Source organism: Heterodontus francisci, chromosome 32 (assembly GCF_036365525.1).
Source record: "Heterodontus francisci isolate sHetFra1 chromosome 32, sHetFra1.hap1, whole genome shotgun sequence".
Classification (NCBI taxonomy): Eukaryota; Metazoa; Chordata; class Chondrichthyes; order Heterodontiformes; family Heterodontidae; genus Heterodontus; species Heterodontus francisci.
The window spans coordinates 48,501,578-48,522,274 of record NC_090402.1 but is presented as its reverse complement, the minus strand read 5'-3'; the positions used below and the strand labels follow the sequence as shown (position 1 = coordinate 48,522,274).

General features: G+C 43.5%; 2 protein-coding genes across 3 annotated transcripts in view; one reads left to right on the top strand and one right to left on the bottom strand.

The window, feature by feature from the left end:
• Positions 1-7,043, bottom strand: part of prpf4 (pre-mRNA splicing tri-snRNP complex factor PRPF4) — a 65,816-nt gene extending 58,773 nt beyond the window's left edge. Inside the window, exon 1 of one of the 2 annotated variants that reach the window (XM_068012757.1) lies at positions 6,937-7,043. Coding sequence is in view for 1 of the 2 variants with exons in the window: in XM_068012756.1 (XP_067868857.1) it covers positions 2,139-2,160 (22 nt within the window). In the remaining variant the exon portion in view is untranslated. Of the gene's footprint in view, positions 1-2,138; positions 2,176-6,936 lie in introns of those variants that run through there. The other variant, XM_068012756.1, reaches the window with a different exon arrangement.
• A 37-nt stretch (positions 7,044-7,080) lies between these two features.
• On the top strand, positions 7,081-17,188 carry cdc26 (cell division cycle 26 homolog). Its single transcript, XM_068012758.1, has 2 exons — positions 7,081-7,242; positions 16,632-17,188. The coding sequence occupies exons 1-2, from the start codon at positions 7,162-7,164 to the stop codon at positions 16,803-16,805; spliced, it is 255 nt and encodes an 84-aa protein (XP_067868859.1). The 5' UTR covers positions 7,081-7,161; the 3' UTR covers positions 16,806-17,188.
• Positions 17,189-20,697: the final 3,509 nt, after the last annotated feature.

Here is a 20,697-nt window from a genome sequence, read left to right as displayed (position 1 = left end):
TTTACGAAGCTGTTGTAAGGATTGGAGAAATGTGAGGTTATCCACTTTGGTAGGACAAACAGAAATACAGAGTATTTTTTAAATGCTGAGAGGCTGGGAATTGTTGAATTTCAAAGACTTTGGCACCTTTGTTCATGAGTCAATGAAAGCTGACATGCAGTTACAGCAAGCAATTAAGAAGGCAAATGGTATGTTGGTCTTCATTACAGAAGGATGAGAGTACAGGAGTAAAGTGCAATTATATAGAATCTTGATGAGGCCGCACCTGGAGTAATGCGTACAGCTTTGGTCTCCTTACTTAAGGAAAGATATTCTTGCCATATAGGGAGTGCAACAAAGGTTCACCAAACTAATTCCTGGGATGGAGGGACTGCCCTATGTGGAAAGATTAAATAGACTGGGCCTTTATTCTCTGGAGTTTAGAAAAAACATTCAATGGCGTAGTGGTCAGCACCACAGCCTCACAACTCCAGCGACCCGATTTCGGTTCTGGGTACTGCCTGTGCAGAGTTTGCAAGTTCTCCCTGTGACACCCTGGGTTTCCGCCGGGTGCTCTGGTTTCCTCTCACAGCCAAAGACTTGCAGGTTGATAGGTAAATTGGCCACTGTAAATTACCCCTAGTGAAGGTAGGTGGTAGGAGAATTGAGGGAAGGTGGGGATGTGGTAGGGGACATGGGATTAAGGCAGGATTAGTATAAATGGGTGGTTCATGGCCGGCACAGACTCGGTGGGCTGAAGGGCCTGTTTCAGTGCTGTATGACTCTATGACACACAAAATTCTTACAGGGCTCGACAGGATAGATGCAGGAAGGATGTTTCCCCTGGCTGGGGAGTCCAGAACCAGGGGACACAGTCTCAGAATAAGGGGCAAGACATTTAGGACTGAGAAGAGGAAGAATTTCTTCACTCAGAGGGTAGTGAATCTTTGGAATTCTCTGCCCAGAGGGCTGTGGAGGCTCAGTCGTTGAGTATGTTCAAGACTGAGATCTGTAGATTTCTACATATTAAAAACATCAAGGGATACAGGGATAGTGCAGGAAAATGGTGTTGAAGCAGATCAGCCATGATCTCACTGAATGGCAGAGCAGGCTCGAAAGGGCTGAATGGCCTATTCCTGTTCCTATTTATTTTCTAATGGTAGATTTTAAATATGAACAAAGATTGGATAGGCTGGGGTTGTTTTCTGTGGAACAGAGCAGGCTGAGGGATGATTTAATTGAGGTGTACAAAATTATGAGGGGCCTAAATATAGTGGATAGTAAGGACCTTGTTTAGTTTAGAGATACAGCACTGAAACAGGCCCTTCGGCCCACCGAGTCTGTGCCGACCATCAACCACCCATTTTATACTAATCCTACACTAATCCCATATTCCTACCGCATCCCCACCTGTCCCTATATTTCCCTACCACCTACCTATACTAGGGGCAATTTATAATGGCCAATTTACCTATCAACCTGCAAGTCCTTTGGCTTGTGTGAGGAAACCGGAGCACCCGGAGAAAACCCACGCAGACACAGGGAGAACTTGCAAACTCCACACAGGCAGTACCCAGAATTGAACCCGGGTCGCTGGAGCTGTGAGGCTGCGGTGCTAACCACTGCGCTAGCAGAGAGCTCAATAACCAGGGGGGCATAGATTTACAGTAATTGAAAGAAGGATTACAGGGGAATTGAGGAGAAATATTTTCACTCAGAGGATGGTTGGGGGTCTAGAACTCACTGCCTGAAAGGATGGCAGAGGCAGAAACTCTCATCGTATTTTAAAAAAAATACTCGGATATGCATTTGAAATGTCATAATTTTCAGGGCTACAGACCAAGAGCTGGAAAGTGGGATTAGGTAGGATAGCTCTTTTACGGCTGATACAAACATGATGGGCTGAATAGCCTCCTTCGGTGCCATAAACCTTTGTTTCTAAAACTTTCTATGACACTTTTAAAAGCCACTGTGCACACTCTTGGGGACAGGGAAATAAAATTTCACCATCTGAACAAAATTATTTGAATATACTTCAGCCTTTCTCTTTAAAAGGAGAATCTTATGTCCTGTGCTACGATCATAGCCGAGAGGTTGAAAAGGAACAAAATGACAATACAAGTCAAGACATAGTGGCTGAGGGATGCCATGCATCCTACCAAAGTTTCTTCTAAGCTGCATGGATGCACGGCCGTACAGCAATTGGGAATGTGCCGCAAAGGGAAAAACAGGCCATGGACAAGCAACATTCCCTTTAAGATATGCGGCTACTCATCAATCGTAAAAGGGCTGTGCAGTGCAACAAGCTGGCTGCACCCAGCAAACAGAAGTTGGAGGGAGCATTGGGTTCCACAATTCAGTACCCTGTAAGTAGAAGGAATGACAAAGAATTTTAGTCTTTTATGCCGTTAGAAACAAGTTGAAGCAGGAGACACTGCAGTGAGTATTGATTTTAACACAGGGAACAGGAGGAATGTGTAGGATAATGTATTTGGAGTTCAGATAATCAAGCGAGAAACATTAGTATCAAAGACCACAGAAGAATCAATAAAATGAAATCAAGAAAGATTGTGACAGAGGGTGAGAACAAAAGGATAGCAGAAATCTGGAACTCCTCCTCAAAGAGCACGCTGGCATATTTGGAGCTTTCAAGACTGAGATGATAGATCGTTGTTGGGTCAGGGTAATGAGGGAAATAGAGATAAGGTGGGTATAATTGGAATTGAGATGCAGATCAGTCATGATCCAACTGAATGGCAAAGCAGGATAGAAGGGCTAAATAATTTGGTCCTATTCCTGATTACAGGTGACAGGAGGACTCTACATCAGATGACATTTTCTTCCTGATAGCAGAGGATGGAAGTGTGAAATTAACCACTTTGGTAAGAAGAGTGGAAAAGCAGAGTTTTTTTTAAAGGGTGAAAAACTGGTAATATTGGGATTCAGAGGAACCTGGAAGTCCTTGTTCATGAATCACAAAGTTAATATGCTAGTAGCCAGGAGCTCCGATGGCTGTGTTGCCTGCCTGGTGCCAGCGTGAAGGACATCTCATCATGGCTGGAGAGGAACCTGGAGTGGGAGGGGGGTGGGATCCAGTTGTCATGGTCCATGTGGGAACCAATGACATAGGTAGAACCAGAAATCAAGTTCTGCTTAGACAATTTGAGGAGTTAGGGTCCAAACTAAAATGCTGATCAAAGATAATCATCTCTGGATTGTTAGCTGAGTCATGCGCAAATTGGCACAGGGTCAAGCAGATTAGAGAACTAAATATGTGGCTCAAAGAGTGGTGTGGGAAGAAGGGGTTTCAATTCATGGGGCACAGGCATCAGTACTCAGAGAAGTGGGAGCTATTCCGTTGGGATGGGCTTCACTTGAACCGGGCTAGAACCAGTGTCCTGGCTAATAGCATAACTAGGACAGGGCTTTAAACTAAAAGTTGGTGGGAGGGGTTTGGGTGAAGGGAAATTTAGAAATCAAAAGAGAGGGGTCAGGGCATTGGAGCAGGGTAGTAATGTGGGTAACTCCCAATAGCATGGGACAGGAAGGGACAGTGTTTCACAAAAATTGTACATTGGCAAATAAGGTCATTGCAGGGAATAGAGGTAAAAAAATTAAATTGAAGTTCCTTTACCTGAATGCACAAAGCATCTGTAATAAGATAGAAGAACTAGTGGCACGAATAGATCGTGGTAAATGATCTAGATCTAATTGCCATTACCGAGATAATGGTACAAGGAGATCAAGGTTGGGAAATAAATATTCCAGGGTACACAATATTTTGGACAGACAGACAGAATGGCAGAGGAGGGTAGCCCTGATAGTAAAGGATGGCATAATGACATTAACAAAAAGGGATCTGGCCTCAGAAGATCATGAAGTAGAATCAGTTTGGGTGGAAATTAGGAATAGCAGGAGTCAGTAAACACTGGTGGGAGTAGTTTATAGGCCCCCTAACAGCAGTTATATTATTGGACAGAACATTAAGTGGGAAATTATTGGAGCATATAAAAAAGGTAATGTACTAATTGTGGGGGATTTTAATCTGCATATAGACTGGGATAATCAAATTGGCAACAGTGGTCTCGAAGATGAATTTGTAGAATGGTTTTGTGACAGTTTCTTGGAGCAATACGTTGCAGAACCAACTAGGGACAAAGATATCTTAGATCTCGTATTGTGTAATGCAGAAGGGTTAATAAGCAATGTCATAGAAAAAGATAGTGATCATAATACCATTGAATTTCATTTAAGTTTGAAAGTGACACATTTCAATCACAAACAAGAATCTTAAAGCCAATTTCGAAGGTATGAGGGGAGAACTGGCTAAGGTTAATTGGGTAAACCGACTGGAAGGTATGACAGAAAATGAACAGTGGGAAATATTTAAAGAAACAATTCGAAGGGTTCAACAAAAGTACATTCCGTTCAAAAACAAAAACTCGTCCAGAAAGACCCATCCATGGCTCACTTAGGAAGTTAAGGAGAATATTAGACTAAAAGAAGAGGCTTACAATGTTGCAAAAAATAGTAACAAGTCTGAGGATTGGGACTGTTTTAGAAACCAGCAAAGGGCCACTAAAAAGTAGATAAAAAGGGAAAAAATAGAATGAAAGTAAACTAGCCAGCGATGTAAAGACAGATTGTAAGAGCTTTTATAAGTACATAAAAGGAAAGAGAGTAACTAAAGTAGATGTTGGTCCCTTTAGAGACAGAGACAGGAGAAATCATCATGGGGAATGAGAAAATGGCAGAGGCATTGAACAAATAGAACAATATTTTGTGTCTGTCTTCACAGTAGAAGACACAAGTTCCATACCAGAAATAGGCAGTAACTTAGGGGCTAAAAAGAGTGAGGAAATTAAGGATATTGATATCAGTCGAGAAAAAGTATTGGAGAAACTTGAGGGACTAAAATCTGACAAGTCCCCGGAACCAATGGCCTACATCCTAGGGTTCTAAAAGAGATAGCTGCAAAGATAGTAGCGCTGGCTATGATATTCCAGAATTCCTTAGATTCAGGAATGGTCCTGTCAGATTGGAAGTTGGCAAATGTTATGCCACTTTTCAAGAAAGGAGGTTGAGAGAAAACAGGAAGCTACAGGCCAGTTAGCCTAACATCAGTTGTTGGGAAGATGCTGGAAACTATTAAAGAAGTCATAACATTACACTTGGAAAAGCATAGTATGATTAGAACAAGTCAGCATGGTTTTACAAAAGGGAGATCCTGTTTGACTAATTTATTAGAGTTTTTTGAGGATGTAACTCGTAGGGTAGATAAAGGGGAATGTAGATATAGTATACCTGGATTTTCAAAAGGCACTGGAATAAGGTGCCACATAAAAGATTAATAGGCAAGATAAGAGCCCATGGTGTTGGGGGGTAATATATTAGCGTGGATAGAGGACTGGTTAACAGACAGGAAACAGTTTTTGTCTGAGCTTTGGTGATGGATATCATGGGCTGAGTCAAGGATTGAGCAAAACAAGCACCTGTTTAAAAGAATATGACTGTTACTTCAAATTGTAGAATATGTTATGTTTTAAAATGAATCAAACCTAAGGTACCCACAGGAGAAAGACACCACAAACATTACCATTAAATGGATCTTCATGTCTCCGGGTTTATACTGGTCTGAATGCGTTTGAGGAGCTAATGAAATACATGCCTACGGAAATGACGTGAATGGTATCTTCCACCATCGTTAACGATGGTCCAACCTGTATCCGGGAGCAAGTTTACTGAAATTATTCCTTTCCGTCCAACTATAACGCTCGCAGATTCTGAATGAAACATACAGAGAGTGGGCATAAATGGGGTATTTTCAAGTTGGCAGGCAGTGAATAGTAGGGTGCCACAAGGATCAGTGATGGGGTCTCAGCTATTTACCCTCTATATTAATTGGATGAAGAGACAGAGAGTAATGTATCTCAGTTTGCTGATGATACAAAGCTCGGTGGAAAGGTAAGCTGTGGGGAGGATGTAGAGAGGCTGCAAAGAGATATAGACAGGTTAATTGAATGGGCAACAAGATGGCAAATGGAGTATAATGTAGGGAAGTGTGAAGTTGTTCGTTTCGATCGTAAAAATAGAAAAGCAGAATTTTTTTTCCAAAGGTGTGAAACTGGTAAGTGTTGATGTTTAGACAGACTTGGGGGTACTCATACAAGGAATGCACAAAGTTAACATGCAGGTGCAGCAGGCTATTAGGAAGGCAAATGGCATGTTGGCCTTTACTGTAAATGGACTGGAGTACAGGAATAAAGTCTTACTAAAATTGTACAGGGCTTTGGTGAGACTGCACCTGGAATACTGTGTGCAGTTTTGGTCTCCGCATTTAAGAAAGGATATACTTGCACTGGAGACAGTGCAGCGCAGATTTACAAGATTGGTCCCTGGGATGAGGGGTTTGTCCTATGATGAGAGGCTCAGTAAATTGGGCCTATATTCTCTGGAGTTTAGAAGAATGAGAGGCGATCTAATTGAGACATACAAGATTCTGAAAGGGCTTGACAGAGTAGAAGCTGAGAGATTGTTCCCACTGGTTTGGGAATCTTGAAAATGGGGACACAGTCTCAGGATAAGGGGTCAATCATTCAGGACAGAGATGAGGAGAAATTACTTCACTCAAAGGGTTGTGAATCTTTGGAATTCTCTACCCGAGGGTTGTGGATGCTCCATCAATGAATACATTTAAGGCTGGGATAGATAGATTTTTGATCTCACAGGGAATCAAGGGATATGGGGAGAGGGCAGGAAAGTGGGGATTGGTGGAACATGCCCCATCGATTCTGCCCAACCCTCAGTACTAAGAGAGGCTGATGAGGGCAGGGAGACGGATGTAGCTTGGCCTGAGGCCTGGCTTGGGCCTTGCGCTCTTCCACAAGCTGAGGTCCCCGAGAGCTGCGCTCAAAGACACGCGGAATTTGAAGCAGCCTGAGCTCCGCAGCCTCTTACCTCACACACTCCAACCAGCAGCTTCCACCGTCGTCGCAACGTTGGCGCCAACTGCATCCAGGTCAGAAGTCGGGCTGCGGCATATGGGCCGGTTGGGAGTTGTAGTTCTTCCTCAGAAAACTACATGTCCCAGGGTGTAGCGCGGTGATAGCTGCGCATGCGCCCTGGCGGGTGCGGCCTACCGAATCTGAAGCCTGCTCGCCGAGTGTGACTCCCAGCGGCATAATGCTGCGGAGAAAGCCCACCCGGCTCGAACTGAAACTGGACGATATCGAGGAGTTTGAGAGTATGAAGAAGGAGCTGGAGGTGAGCACGGGGGCGGACTGTTTCGGTCCGGACCTTATTCCAGTGTCTTCCAGTTGCCAGGGCTCTCATCACCAGGCTCAGGTCTAAAATAAAAACAGAAAGTGCTGGAAATATTCAGTAGGTCTGGCAGCATCTGCGGAGAGAGAAACAGAGTTAACGTTTCAGGTCTGTGACCTTTTCTGCGAACTGTTCTGATGAAAGGTCACAGATCTGTAAGGTTAACTCTGTTTCTCTCTCCACAGATGCTGCCAGACCTACTGAGTATTTCCAGCACTTTGTTTTTATTTCAGATTTCCAGTGTCTGCTGTATTTCGTTTTTAGTTCAGATCCTTGTCCTCAGAGCTGGGCGTGGCCTCCAGCTCACTGTCTGACCAGGCCTTCTTGCCTGGTGTTCGCATCCAGGACTCCTGGCTCAGAGGGAGGTTGGAATGAGGTGGGAGGTTCTCTATTACCAAGGAATGGCAAGAGAGTGGATTAGCCCAGCTGGAGGAAAACATAGATGCGTTCATGAATGGCTGATCAGCCCTATCTGAGCTGTAAAATTCTGAAACCCTTTCCCCACAGCCTTGACTCATCACTCCCCTATTTCAAAAGATGCAATCATAGAAGGTTTACAGTACAGAAAGAAGCCACTTGGTCCATCGTGTCTGCGCCAGCTGAAAAATGAGCCACCCAGTCTAATCCCACCTTTCAGCATCGTAGCCCTGAAGATTACAGCACTTGAGGTGCATATCCAGACTCCTTTAGAATGAGTTGAGGGTTTCTGCCTCAACCACCCTTTCAGGCAGTAAGTTCCAGACCCCCACCACCCTCTGCGTGATAACATGGTTACTCTTCTCCCCTCTAATCTCTCGACCTATCAATTTAAATCTATGCCCTAGTCACTGACCTCTCTGATAAGGTGAATAGAGCCTTCACCTCCACTATATCCAGGCCCCCCAAAATTTTGTACATTTCAATCTGATCTCTCAGCCTTCTCTGTTCCAAGGAGAACAACCCCAGCCTATCCAAACATTCCTCATAGCTGCATTTTTCCAGTCCTGGCAACATCCTCGTAAATCTCCTCCGTACCCTCTCCAGTGCAATTACATCCTTTCTGTAATGAGGTGACCAGAACTGCACACAGTACTCAAGTTGTGGCCTAACCAATGATTTATACAGTTCCAGCATAAACTCCCTGCTCTTAAATTCAATACTTCAGCTAATTAAGGAAAGGATTCCATATGCCTTCTCAACCACCTTATCGACCTGTGCTGCTACCTTCAGGGATCTGTGGACATTCACTCCAAGGTTCCTCACTTCCTCTACACTGCTCAGCATTTTCCCATTAATCTTGTATTCTTTTGCCTTGTTTGCCCTCTCCAAATGCATCACCTCACACTTCTCGGGTTGAATTGTACTTTTCTGCCCATCTGACCAGACCATCAATATCTTCCTGCAGCCTACCGCTATCTACCACACCGCCAATCTTTGTGTCATCCTCTTGAGCGTGCCTCCTACGTTTACATCCAAATCATTAATATATACCACAAAAAGCAGGGGACCCAGTACTGAGCCCAGCGGAACTCGAGTGGAAACAGCCCTCCAGTCGCCAAAACACCCATCAACAATTATCCTTTGTTTCCTGCCACTGAGCCAATTTTGTATCCACCTTGCTATATTTCCCTGGATCCCATGGGATTTAATTTATTAACCAGTCTGCCATGTGGGACCTTGTCAAAAGCCTTGTTAAAATCCATGTAGACCACATCAAATGCACTACCCTCATCTATCTTCCTTGTTACTTCTTCAAAGAATTTGGTCAAGTTGGTCAGACAAGATCTTCTCTTAATAAATCCATGCTGACTGTCCTTGATTAATCCATGCCTGTGTGACAGTTTATCCTGTCTCTCAGAATTGATTCCAATAATTTGCCCATTACTGAGGTTAGACTGACTGATCTATGATTATTTGGTCTACACTCGCTCCCTTTTCAAACAGAGGTACAACATTAGCAGTCCTCCAAACCTCTGGTACCACACCTGTATCCAGTGAGGACTGGAAAATGATGGTCAGACCTTCCGCTATTTCCTCTCTTGCTTCTTTTAACAGTCTGGGGTACATTTCATCTCACCCTGTTTTATCAACTTTCAAGGATGCTAATCCCATTAATACTTCCTCTCTCCCTATGTTTATCATATCCAATACTTCACACCCCACTTTCTGAATGACAAAATCTGCATCGTCCCCCTTTTTTGTGAAGACAGATGCAAAGTATTCATGAAGAACAATACCAACTTCCGCCCCTATACATAGGTTACCTTTTTGGTCTTTTATGGGACCTACTCTTTCCTTAGTTATCCTCTTACTCTTAATGTATTGATAAAACATCTTTGGGTTCACCTTGATATTGCTTGCCAATATTCTTTCATGCTCTCTCTCTTGGCTTTCCTAATTTCCTTTTTGATTTTGTCCCTCCACTTTCTATACTCCTCTCAGCTTTCTGTAGTATATCTTCAGGTGTCTCCTCCGAATCTTCCTCCCAAATTCTTGGCATCCAATTCTGGTTTGTAATGTGCCTTGAGACCGTTAAAGGTAAGTGTAAGAGAGAGGCAAGCTTGTAAACTAACCTATTCAATGCCTTCATCAAACAAGAAAACTTGCATTTATATAGCACTTTTCATAACCTCAGGGCACCCCAAAGACCTTTACAGCCAATTAAGTGCTTTTTGAAAGTGTAGTTCTTGTTGTAACGGAGGAAATATGGCAGCAATTTTGTGCACAGCAAACTCCAACAAACAGCAGTGTAATGACCAGATAAGCTGATTTAGTGTTGTTGATTGAGAGATAAATATTGGCCATGATACCGGGGATAACTCCCTTGTTCTTCAAAATAGTTCCATATGGGATCTTTTACGTCCACCTGAGCAGGCAGATGGGACCTCGGTTTAAAGTCTCATCTGAAAGATGGCACCTCCAACAGTACAGTACTCCCTTGGTACTGCATTGTTGTGTTGGCTTAATTTTTTGTGCTCACGCCTCTGGAGTGGGACTTGTACCCACAACCTTCTGACTCGGAGGCAAGAGTGAACATACGAATTAGGAGCAAGAGTAGGCCACTCAGCCCCTCAAGCCAGCTCCGCCATTCAATAAGATCATGGCTGATTGTAACCTCAACTCCACATTCCCGCCTATCCCCAATAACCTTTCACCCCCTTGCTTATATAGAATCTATCTACCTCTGCCTTAAAAATATTCAAAGACTGCTTCCCCTGCCTTTTGAGGAAGAGCGTTCCAAAGACTTACGATCCTCAGAGAAAAAAATTCTCATCTGTCTTAAAATGGGTGACCCAACAGTGACCCCTAGTCCTAGATTCTCCCACAAGAGAAAGCATCCTTTCCACATCCGCTCTGTCACGACCCCTCAGGATCTTGTAGACTTCAATCAAGTCGCCTTTACTTTTCTAAACTGCAGCGGATACAAGCCTAGCCTGTTGAACCTTTCCTCATGAGACAACCTGCCCATTTCAGGTATTAGTCTAGTAAACCTTCTCGGAACTGCTTCCAGTGCATTTACATCCTTCCTTAAATAAGGAACCCGATACTGTACTTAGTACTCCAGATGTGGTCTCACGAATGCCCTGTATCGCTGAAGCATAACCTCCCTATTTTTGTATTCAGTTCCCCTCGCAATTAATGATAACATTCTATTAGCTTTCCTAATTACTTGCTATACCTGTATACGGACCTCTTGCGATTCATGCAGTAGGACACCCAGATCCCTCTGCATCTCAGAGCTCTGCAATCTCTCACCATTTAGATAATATGCTTCTTTTTTATTCTTCCTGCCAAAATGGACAATTTAAATTTTCCCCACATTATACTCCATTTGCCAGAACTTTGCCCACTCACTTAACCTGTCCATATGCCTTTGTAGCCTCCTTATGTCCTCTTCACAACTTACTTTCCTACCTATCTTTGTGTCATCAGCAAATTTAGCAGTGTGAGCCACAGCTGACACAGCTGTGATGTGTTGGTTATTAGGGCTGGTCACAGAATATGTGCGCTGAACAGCTGAACATTTCCAAAAGTTGTGGCAGTCTTTAATGCAGTTGATGTTGGACTGTTGACAGACTCAACTAGGGATTGCCTGCATCTTGAACAGAATAATTATTAAGATGTGGTGTTGGTGCATCCAAGTGTACTATTGTGGCATTCCACAGTTCAAGAGACAGTCTCGAAAGTATTGATTGAATTGCCAATTTCATATCAATATCTTTGCATACTGTTAGATACAAATTTCAGCCCTTTGAGTCCATACCGAGAAGGGGCTACAGGTGCTTTAATTTTTCTCGTCATTTTTCAATCACAACAAAGTCCCAATGTAGGTTAAACTTGTAGCACATGAGACTTGTGCTAATGGTTTTCCTTCATTGCTTATGACTCCTAGGCATGTGAATGCAGGGCTTCCTTCAACCTATATGCAAGTTTGAAGATGAAACTAAGGAGGATTTGTAGAAATAAGGAAAAGTAGTTCTAGAGACGTTACTGCTCTGCCACCCTGTGGAGGAGTGGGGTTTTCCTTAAAGTGATCACATGTTTCTGCTAAAGCCCCTCATAAGAAAACCTGGATTAGGCAATACTGGGTAGACTTCAGGCATACTGAAGGTGGATGTCTGTCTGTCTTTGGGCAACAGCTGCTAGAAGATCTTGCTGGAGGCTAGGTATGTGAACACACACTCATTTGTCCAGGGTTTGCTGCCTGCAATGACTGGGTTATACGGAAGCAAGCAGCTGTTGCTGAAGCTCTGCGCTTCCATCTAACTGTTAAATTCTGTGCCAGTGCTGTGTTGTCGTTTTATTTCTCTTCTCCAGCAAGCAGTGGAGGCTGAATAATTGAATATATTCAAGGCTGAGTTAGACAGATCTTCTTGACAAGGAAGTCAAGAGTTATGGGGAGCAGGCAGGAAGGTGGAGTTAAGGCCACAGTTAGATCACCCATGATCTTGTTGAATAGCAGAGGGGCTGAATGGCCTACTCCTTCTACTACTTAACTTCTTGTGTTCTAGAATGTTGTGGAATTGCATTCATCTATTTTACATTGAGTTGTGTTCACTGTGCTACTTGTGATTCATGCTTCTTGTTTACAGTTCCCCTGTACCAAGGACTCAAACCCATGTTTAAGAACATAAGAAATGGAGCAGGAGTAGACTATAAGGCCCCTCAAGCCTGCTCCATCATTCAGTACGATCATGGCTGATCTTCTGCCTCAACTCCATTTTTTTCCACCCAATCCCTATATCCCATGATTTCCCAAGAGACCAAAAATCTGTCTTTATCTCTGTATTGAATACACTCAACGATGGAGCATTCACAACCCTCAGGGTAGAGAATTTCAAGGATTCACAAACGTCTGAGTGAAGAAATTTCTCCTCATCTCAATCTGAAGTGATCAACCTCTTATCCTGAGAATGTGCTCTATATTCTCCAGCCAGGGAAACAACAAAGAACAGTACAGTCGGCCCTCCAAGCCTGCGCCGATCTTGATGCCTACCTAAACTAAAACCTTCTGCACTTTCGGGGACCGTATCCCTCTATTCCCATCCCATTCATGGATTTGTCAAGATGCCTCTTAAACGTCATTATCGTACCTGCTTCCACCACCTCCCCCGGCAGCAGGTTCCAGGCACTCACCACCCTCTGTGTAAAGAACTTGCCTCGCACATCCCCTCTAAACTTTGCCCCTCTCACCTTAAACCTATGTCCCCTAGTAACTGACTCTTCCACCCTGGGAAAAAGCTTCTGACTATCCACTCTGTCCATGCCGCTTATAACTTTGTAAACCTCTATCATGTCGCCCCTCCACCTCCGTCGTTCCAGTGAAAACAATCCGAGTTTATCCAACCTCTCCTCATAGCTAATGCCCTCCAGCCCAGGCAACATCCTGGTAAACCTCTTCTGTACCCTCTCCAAAGCCTCCACATCCTTCTGGTAGTGTGGCCACCAGAGGTTAATTGGATACGAGAATGACTCCCACCTTAAAGAATCTAAGCTACTCAGCTAGGCTCAAGGGCCTGGGACTGTTCACTTTAGAGCAACGTAGACTTAGAGGTGACCCAGTAGAGATCTAGAAATGAATTAGAAGGTTGGATAGTGTCCCTATTGAGAGATCAGTCCAGTTTGACAGATTGGAGAGGACCAGGGGACCTCAGTTTAAAGTAAGAGTTGGAATCGACTGAGCATTCGGTGGTTCCTCTGTTCCCAGAGAGTTTGTGCCTCGGGAGTGTTTTGCTGACTGTGTGCAGGGTGCTGACTCCCTGTATCCCTTCAAGGAGGATCTGGACTGGATCCTGACTGGTGAAGAGATTGTATCATGTAAAAGGTAAGTGTCTTTTCAGACAACACTGGTCCAAATGATCTCCAGGACTGGGTTTTGATTGTCTGAGGGGCCTGGGGAGCAATTTCCCAGAGTATTTTCTCCTTATTGGCCTTGGGTTTTTCCTCTGCTTTTCTGCCTCTCCCAGGGAGATCACATGCCTATGGAGAAGATCTAATGGAGCAGTGGGGATTAGTCACTGCAGAGTAATCCCGGTTTCCTCCAACTCACACCCCCCTCCCCCCCCCACCCAACCACTTCTGCACCCCCCCCCCCACTCCCACCTCTGTTCCTCTCTTTCCCCCCCACCACCCCAGCTCTCCACTCCCATCTCCGTTTACCCCCCCCCCCCCCCCGCCCCCAATCCCCACTGCCACATCCCACCCCAGGTCTGAATTCAGCCATATCTAACCCCACTCCAAGCCTGTACAGTAGATCAGGCAACCCACCCTCCCCAGGGGTCCATCATGCCTCCGACCTGGATGATGCTTCTCTTGCCATCGACCAGCAGCGAAGTGTTATTGTTGCTGCCCGAGACGTGGTCGGCATCGTCATTGTTCCGGGATAGGCAGCAGAAGATAGTGCGGAAGATGCTCCTTCACCGTGGCTTCTTGCTGGAGACGGGCAGGTGGCCTTTCTTTCTTTTCCTGTCAAGCTCTTCAGAATCTTGTGCGTTTCAATGAGATTACTTCTCATTCTTCTAAACTCCAGAGAGTATGGGCCCAGTTTACTCATCCTCTTATCAGAAGACAACTCTCTCATCCCAGGAACCAATCCACTGGACCTTCGCTATATTGCCTTCAAGGCAAGAATATCCTTAATTGGCTATGGAGACCAAACTGCACACAGTACTCCAGCTGTGGTCTCACCAAAGCCCTATATAATTATGGTACGACTTCCTTATACCATTTGCCTTCCTAATTGCTTGTTGTAACGATATGCTAACTTCCTGTGTTCCTTGTACGAGTACACTCGAGTCTCTCTGAACATTAATATTTAAAAGTTCCATGCCTTTAAAATATATTGTGCTTTTATATTCTTAATATTTTGTCAGTTATCTCGTGATCAATTAGGGACTGCACTCCTAGGGTAAACAGAATTCCAGAGTTCAAGTTGGTTTCAAGATGACACAGCTTCTGATAGAACTGAATCAACCTTGTGTGACAGACTCGTCCTAGATTTCACAATATCTCTCTTTCTATGCTTTCAGTTCCCCTTAATACTTTGAAAACTTCAATCAAATCACCCCTTAATCTTCTCAGTTCCCAAGGAATACAACCCTAGTTTGTTTAATCGCTCCTCGTAGCTTAATTCTCAGAGTCCAGATATAATTCTAGTAAATGTACGCTGCACTTCCTGCAAGTCCAATATATCCTTCCTAAGGTGTAGTGCCCAGAACTGCTCAGAAAATATGACACCAAGCCACATAAGAAGATATGAGGGCAGATGACCAAAAGCTTGGTCAAAGAGGTAGGTTTTAAGGAGTGACTTGAGAGTAAAGCAAGATAGAGAGGCGAAGATGTATAGGCTGTTAATTAAATCTATCTCATTGCAACTAAATCTAATATGCCATGTCCCCTTGTTGGTTCTAGGACATACTGTCGCAGAAAACTGTCCTGAACACACACAAGAAATTTGCTGCCTTTTTGACATGAGCTTGTCTGCTTATTCCATTCTATATGGAAGGTAAATTCTCCCAGTAAAACGACTGCCTTTTCCACATACTTGACTAATCTCTGCATTTATACATTCTGCCACTTCACAGCTGTTACTCGGGGGCCTATATGTAATTCCCACTACAATCTTAAATCCTTTTCTATTTTTTAATTCCACCTATAAAATCTCCACTGCTCTCTACTCGTTATATCATCTCTTAATATAGAAGTAATTTCATCCTTAGTCATTAAGGCTACTTCTCCCCTATGTCAGATTCCCTGTCCTTCCTGTAGACCTTATAACCTGGTATATTCAGTTCCCAGTCATGACCGTCTTCTCGCAATATCTCAACAATGGCTATCATGTTCTACCCTTTAAGTTGAATTTGCACCTGCAATTCAATCAATTAGTTCCCTATTTGGGCCACAAATCCTAACATTCTGCTCTGATATTTTTCTCACACATCTTATTTCTCTCTCCTGGTTTCTTACTTTACATCTTTTAGTTTTCCCTTTACCTGCAGTGCCTAAAGCACAATTTCTGAGTGTTGCTCTACTCCCTTCCCTTTTATTTTTTTAACTATTATTTATACTACCTTTGCTACCTGAGCCCTCCCTACCATTTACTAGTTTAAATTCGTCATGACTGCATTATTTATACTTTCCGCTAGTACCCTAGTACCAGTCCAGTTCAGGTGGAGCCTGTCCCAGCTGTATAGTTCCTTCCTGTGCCAGTACTAAAGCCAGTGTCCCATCAAACGGAACCCCTCTTTCCCACACCGCTCCTTCAGCGATATGTTCACCTCCTTAATCTTCTCAGCCTTATGCCATTTTTCATGTGTCTTGAGTAATAATCCAGAGATTATAACCCTTGAGATACTGTTTTTAATTTAGCTGCTTACTCTTGGTACTCCCTGAACTGAACGTCTTGCCTTCTCTTTCCTACGTTGTTGATCCCAACATGGACCAAACAACTGGATCCTCCTCTCCCTCTCCAATATTCTTTCAAGCCAGTTGGAGACATCCCTCATCCTGGCACCAGGTAGGCAATATAGCACGTAGGACTTTCAATCCTGTTTAAAAGGATGCGATCTGTCCCCCTAATCTCTGAATCCCCAACAACCACTCCATCACATTTCCTCCTCTACTCATGGTAATGCTCAGTCTCCTTTGAGCTTTTAACAGTTTTAGGTGTGGGGCCGAAAGGTTTGTTTCTGGCCCCATCCTGGACTTCAGCTAGTTTTGTGGTTTGTTGCATCTCTGACCCCAAATTAAGCAATGGCTGTAGCTTGTCTGAATTTTTCCACCCCATGAACCTATGTTTGAAGGAACTATGGGTGCACTTGGTAAATTCTCACTCTGGTCTTATCTGTCTACAGAATCGGAAGAAACAGCAGCGTGAGGAGGGGGTAATGGTGAGCTCCAGTGATGTGGACAGTGCAAATGGAGCAAGAGATGATGCTAAAGTCCGGGAGAAGATAAACGAGCGAATTGGTTACCGACCCAATCCTCACATCAACAAACCCTTCTCTCTGTTTGGGAACCTCCACTAATGACCTGTTGACAGGGACACGCATGGAGTGTACAGGTTCACCTGGGTCTGGAACCTGTACTTGAGTATTTCAAGGATTGTGAATTCAAGGACCTGGAGCTGTCAGGGCTCTGGGGCAGAGTTGGTGCACAGTTAGTTCTCCTGCTGAGTATAGTGCCGAATGTATGATTAAAATGGTGTGAAAATCACTGATCCAGCCACGCACTCTGTAAATATTTACACAAAGTGTCTTATAAAAAGGTAACGACCTGATGAGTCGATTTGATTAGAAATGGCTTGTATTGTTATGATCTCCAATTGATTTCTACATTACATTGGATTTTACACACAAATTGGATTATTTCAGGATAATAAACATGCATCTGATGTTTACATGTTTATCAATTCTCCAGTTGAGTTGAATTTATTTTGAGATTATGGAGTGGTGAGGGTTGATTAGTTTTGATTTTCTGATCAGCGTTATTTCAACTTAGAGGATACTATGAACGTACGAATTAGGAGCAGGAGTAGGCCACTCGGCCCCTCGGGCCTGCTCCGCCATTCAACAAGATCATGGCTGATCTGATTGTAACCTCGACTATACATTCCTGCCTACCCCCGATAACCTTTCACCCCCTTGCTTATCAAGAATCTATCTACCTCTGCCTTAAGAATATTCAAAGACTCTGCTTCCACCCACCTTTTGAGGAAGAGAATTCCAAAGACTCACGGCCCTCTGAGAGAAAAAATTTCTCCACGTCTCTGTCTTAAATGGCGCCTCCTTATTTTTAAACAATGACCCCCTAGTTCTAGATTCTCCCACAAGAGGAAACGTCCTTTCCACATCCACCCTGTCAAGACCCCTCAGGATCTTTTATGTTTCAATCATGTCGCCTCTTACTCTTCTAAACTGTAGTCGATACAAGCCTAGCCTGTCCAACCTTTCCTCATAAGACAACTCGCCCATTCCAGGTATTAGTCTAGAAAACCTTCTCTGATGCATTTACATCCTTCCTTAAAAAAGGAGACCAGTACTGTACAGTACTCCAGATGTGGTCTCACCAATGCCCTGTATAGCTGAAGCATAACCTTCCTACTTTTGCATTCAATTCCCCTTGCAATAAATGATAACTTTCTGTTAGCTTTCCTAATTACTTGCTATACCTGCATACTAACCTTTTGTGATTCATGCACTAGGACACCCAGATTTCCCAGCATCTCAGAGCTCTGTAATCTGTCACCATTTAGATAATATGCTTTTTTTATTGTTCCTACCAAAATGGACAATTTCACATTCTTCCATATTTGCCAGATCCTTGTCCACTCACTTAACCTATCCAAATGCTGTTGTAGTCTCATGTCCTCTTCACAACTTACATTCCTACCTATCCTTGTGTCATCAGCAAATTTAGCAACCAAATCTTTGGTCCCTTTATACAAGTCATTTATATAAATTGTAAAATGACGCCCCAGCACTGATCCCTGTGGCACACCACTTCTTACATCTTGCCAACCAGAAAATAACCCATTTATGCCGACTCTGTTTCCTGTTAGCTAGCTACTCTTCTATCCATGTCAATATGTTACCCCCTACACCATGAGCTTTTATTTTCTGCAATAAAGTTTGATGTGGCACCTTACCAAATACCTTCTGGAAATGTAAGTACAATACGTCTGCCAGTTCCCCATTATCTACAGTACATGTTACTTCAAAGAACTCAAATAAGTTGGTTAAACGTGATTTTCCTTTCACAGTGTTGACTCTGCCTAATTAGCTTGAATTTTTCTAAGTTCCCTGCTATAACATCTTTAATAATAGCTTCTAACATTTTCCCTGTGACATGTTAAGCTGACTGGCCTGTAGTTTCCTGCTTTTGGTCTACCTTTTTGAATAAAAGAGTTACATTTGCAATTTCCCAATCTAATGGAAGCTTCCCCGAATCTAAAGAATTTTGGAAAATTAATACCAACACATCAACTATCTCACTAGCCACTTTTAAGACCCTAGGATTAAGTCCATCAGGACCTAAGGACTTGTCAGCCTGCAGCTCCAACAATTTCCTCAGTACTACTTCCCTGGTGATTGTAATTTTCTTGAGTTCCTCTCTCCCTTCCATTTCCTGATTTATAGTTTCTGGGATTTTACTTGTATCCTCTATAGTGAAGACCGATGCAAAATGCCTGTTCATTTGTAAGTGGTTTTCTCCAGCATACCGAAAACACACCTCTTACTACAAGGTCTGGACGATAGGGATTATATGGACCGATCAGACTCGGACCCATGTTTTTCAGGCTCAACCATATTGTGTTTAATAAGATTAACAATAACATTCGTAAACAGTACAACCCTGGCTTGTCCAACAAGCCCTACCCAGCTAAATTACCACCGCCTAATAAAAGAACTCTTCCCGTGAAATAAACTAACACTGGACCCCCAGCACTAAACCTCTCTAAGGTTTGGTTGGGACTTACAATCACCCCATCACGCAGTTAAGTGGTCTTGTGGATGTGTAGGCCCAGGCAATATGCTCACCCCGATTGCCCATTGTCTTGCTTGCAGTTTCTTCCTGTACGTCTGGCTCCTGGTTCCGTATTGCCGACGCAGTATCCAAGTTCCGGTTTGAGTCGAGGTCCATTGAGGGATGGAGAGCAGCGCTCAGCTTCGGGTGGTGTTCCGTTGAATCGAGCCAAGCCCCACTTGGGAGTCTCGCTGTAGATTGATGCCGAGGAGAAGAGAGAAGAGCACCACTGCCAAATGGCTCCGTATATATCCAAAACCCATCACCTTTTCTCTCGCCAATATTGATTGATGTATTGACTCGGGTGATCTGTGTGGAACCCCCCCCCCCCCCCACCCACCATAGCCTGAAGTGGCTCATAGCCTTTGAAATCTTTGTGAAAAATTATACTTCATTTTCCTGATCCCAGGCCTGGCACCTGGAGAGACAATGAGTGCTGGTTACTGAATGTCTGTCATTTCCTGAGTTGACGGCCCCCATTAGCAGGTAATGGGTTTCAATTTCAAACCGATCTTGCTTAACTGGCTTATCTCCTGGAAGACAATGGCCTGGCCATCTCCTGCCTTCCACCAGTTTCAGTTGGGACTGAGTCGTGACTGTGCTTTATCGAGTTACCTCTCAGGGTATTGTTCCCAGTAATCATGTTAGATAGTGATGGCATCAATCGGCCTGGGTTCCCTTCCATCCAGCCTGTCAGTGTGAAATGTCCGTTTGCATTTGAATGCACCTTAGTCGGGTTAGCCTGGCTCGAAACTCCTGCCAGTCAAGCCTATTCCCTAAGCCACTCTCACAAGCTTGCCAAACTACAATTCTTCATTGGGATTTTGGATCTAAAATATGATTCATAAAAATGGCCAGAAAGCTGGTGCTACACAATTCATCTGCTATCTCCTTATTTTCCATTAATAATTCCCCAGACTCACTTTTCGATAGGACCAACACTCACTTTGTTAACTCTTTTTAAAATATCTGTAGAAGCTTTTACTATCTACTTTTATATTTCTATCTAGCTTTCTCTCGCACTCTAATTTTTCCCTCCCTATCAATCTTTTAGTCATTCTTTGCTATTTTTTATATTCTGTCTAATCTTCTGACCTGCCACGCATCTTTGTGCAATTATATTCTTTTTCTTGAAGTTTGATACCATCTTTAATTTTTTTGGTTAACCACGGATGGTGGGTCCTCCCCTTGGAATTTTTCTTTCTTGTTGGAATGTATCTGTTCTGTGTATTCTGAAATATCCCCTTAAATGTCTGCCACTGCATCTCTAACGACCTATCCCTTATCCTAATTTGCTAGTTCACTTCAGCTAGCTCTGCTTTCATGCCCTCATAATTGCCCTTATTTAAGTTTAAAATACTAGTCTCAGACCCAGTCTTCTCTCCCTCAAAATGA